At 54.0% G+C, this 2,608-nt stretch overlaps 1 protein-coding gene across 50 annotated transcripts; it reads right to left on the reverse strand.

Moving 5' to 3' along the window:
* Positions 1–397: 397 nt before the first annotated feature.
* LOC127005441 (uncharacterized) lies at positions 398–1,798 on the reverse strand. 50 transcript variants are annotated; one of them, XR_007758535.1, is made up of 4 exons: positions 1,011–1,798; positions 927–968; positions 821–862; positions 398–694 (listed from the first exon to the last, which is right to left on the reverse strand). XR_007758535.1 is itself a non-coding variant. In XM_050874308.1 (4 exons), the coding sequence occupies exons 1-4, from the start codon at positions 1,756–1,758 to the stop codon at positions 471–473; spliced, it is 972 nt and encodes a 323-aa protein (XP_050730265.1). In that variant the 5' UTR covers positions 1,759–1,789; the 3' UTR covers positions 398–470. The 50 variants fall into 50 exon arrangements, 36 of the variants coding, with proteins under 36 accessions (XP_050730265.1, XP_050730257.1, XP_050730268.1 ...); XR_007758534.1 differs by having other exon boundaries at positions 398–862; positions 1,011–1,052; positions 1,137–1,797; XR_007758539.1 differs by having other exon boundaries at positions 398–862; positions 1,011–1,052; positions 1,221–1,796.
* Positions 1,799–2,608: the final 810 nt, after the last annotated feature.

A 2,608-nucleotide genomic window follows, 5' to 3' on the forward strand; every position in this document is an offset into this window, starting at 1 on the left:
TTTGTCTATTTCCATTTATTCAGTTTCTTTTTCTCGATTCCATTTATTTCTCCATTTCTTGTTCTTTTCTTCATAAAGGTAATATATAAAATGGAGAGAAAGGGAGGCGCGGAGGAAAGCTTGACAGGAGAAGTAAGGATGGTATGAAAGAGGAGAGGGAGAGAGAGGAATGTGAAGGAGGGAGGAAAGAAATGAAGGGGGGGAGAGAACCCGTAACGCAATACTGGTGAGAATTATAGCCGTCCGATTGTCAAACTACACACACACACACACACACACACACACACACACACTTATACACACACGTATGATGTCTTTTCCCGAGAGAGAGAGAGAGAGAGAGAGAGAGAAAATTGCGGCAAGAAACAGGAAGCACACAAGACTAGTAAGGGGTATAGAGATGGAGAAAGATATAATAGACAATAGCCCGCGCCCATCAAGGCCTCCGGGCGGGAGGGCGTGGCGGCACCTCACCAACGCGTGTAGTACGCCAGGACGCCGGACATGACGACGGCACAGATCGCCGTGACGTCCAGGAACGCGTCCGTCCATGTGTACGGCGCACCGTGTCTCTTGGGCGTCGCCGTGGCCCTGCCGTGGGCGCGCAGATTGGGTTTCTTGGTCTTCCGACGGCGGAGAGTGTGGGGAGGGGAGCCCGGGGTGTTTGCAGCCTTGGTGATGTGTGTGACATCACCTGCCCTGGTGTTTGCAGCCTTGGTGATGTGTGTGACATCACCTGCCCTGGTGTTTGCAGCCTTGGTGATGTGTGTGACATCACCTGCCCTGGTGTTTGCAGCCTTGGTGATGTGTGTGACATCACCTGCCCTGGTGTTTGCAGCTTTGGTGATGTGTGTGACATCACCTGCCTTGGTGTTTGCAGCTTTGGTGATGTGTGACATCAGCTTTGGTGATGTGTGTGACATCACCTGCCTTGGTGTTTGCAGCTTTGGTGATGTGTGTGACATCACCTGCCTTGGTGTTTGCAGCTTTGGTGATGTGTGTGGCATCACCTGCCCTGGTGTTTGCAGCCTTGGTGATGTGTGTGGCATCACCTGCCCTGGTGTTTGCAGCCTTGGTGATGTGTGTGACATCACCTGCCCTGGTGTTTGCAGCCTTGGTGATGTGTGTGACATCACCTGCCCTGGTGTTTGCAGCCTTGGTGATGTGTGTGACATCACCTGCCCTGGTGTTTGCAGCTTTGGTGATGTGTGTGGCATCACCTGCCCTGGTGTTTGCAGCTTTGGTGATGCCTCCGGCACCACCTGCTGGGGTAACTGAGGCCTTGGTGGGGTCACTGGCTTCCTTCCCGCCATTTGGCCGGTGCCACATCGGGGGCGGCGCCGCCTCAACGCAGGGGTGCCCGTTGCACCGCATGCCGGTGTAGGCGCCGCTGGAGCCCCTGCCGTCACAGTGTAACGAGAAGTGCAGGTAGTCGAGGTTGTTGAGGAACTTCCCCAGCGGCATCGCTGCCTTCAGCAGGGTCCTCCTGCCAGACCCGCAGCGCAGCTGAATGATCTTGCTTCCGTCCTTATGTTTGAGCGCGGCCAACGGCACGCTCAATCCCCCCTCCGCCTCGCACGCCTCTATCCCCTCGGCGCACCGCCAGCCGGTGCTGGGGAAGGTAAGGAAGGCGATCGGCCGCCGCCTCCTGAGGCAGCCGCCGCCCTTGTAAGACACCTTCAAGGTGTCCGGCCGGCTCATGCCTTCTCGCAGGCTCACGATCACGTTCGCTTTTTCGTGCGAGACTTTTTGTCCCATTGTTTTTTCTTTGTGAATACCAAAATATCAGAGCAGAGAAGGAAAAAGGTGACAAAAGAGAAAAGAGAAAAAAAAGAGGGTAGGGTGTATAAGGGGGTGTGGGGGAGCAATGGGAGGGTAGCAGGGCGGGGAGTGTACTGCTGAGAGGAGAAGGGGTTCGTTGGGGAGGAAGAGCATATGGCGAGTGTGGGAAGGGCGGTAATGGAGGAAAGTCTGTCAGTGGAAGAAAGAAATATATGAAGAAAGTAAAGGAGGAAAAGCGGGTAGGAAGAAAGGCCGTACGGAAACCCAAGTGAGCACGGAACATGTGACGGAAGGAAGAAACGTAAGGTTCAGGGGAGCCGGCGAGGCGTGAAGGACCTGGCTGACACAGTTACTGGCCGATGTAGGATCAACAACAACAGCTGGACTGGACTACCTCTAACCCCTCCCCCTCCGCCTTCTCCTTCCCTGCTTTGAACTCGAGAACCAGAAACAACAGTCTACACATTCAAGCGAAGCGATGCAACACAGACATTGGTAGGAGATTTTTCTCTAACCAAGTCATACGCCACTGGAACGACTCCCTGGTGAAGTAGTAAGTGCAGAAACCATCAATTCCTTCAGAGATCGCACCGTTACTTCGTGGCGACAAGAATAAACTGAAAATAAGCACAGAAGGGCCTTGAAGTCCTCTGCAAGCGACCTCGTGATGAGCCAATAGGTTTTCTGTTGCCTGTCTTTCCATACTTCCATATTTTTTCCTCCTCCGCCTCCTCCTCCCCCTCCTCCTCCTCCCCCCCTCCTGCTCCTCCTCCTCCTCCTCCTCCTCCAGCATTAATCAGTTAAGGTTGGATGCAAAAATAAGCCA

The sequence above is a fragment of the Eriocheir sinensis genome, chromosome 30 (assembly GCF_024679095.1).
Source record: "Eriocheir sinensis breed Jianghai 21 chromosome 30, ASM2467909v1, whole genome shotgun sequence".
NCBI lineage: Eukaryota > Metazoa > Arthropoda > Malacostraca > Decapoda > Varunidae > Eriocheir > Eriocheir sinensis.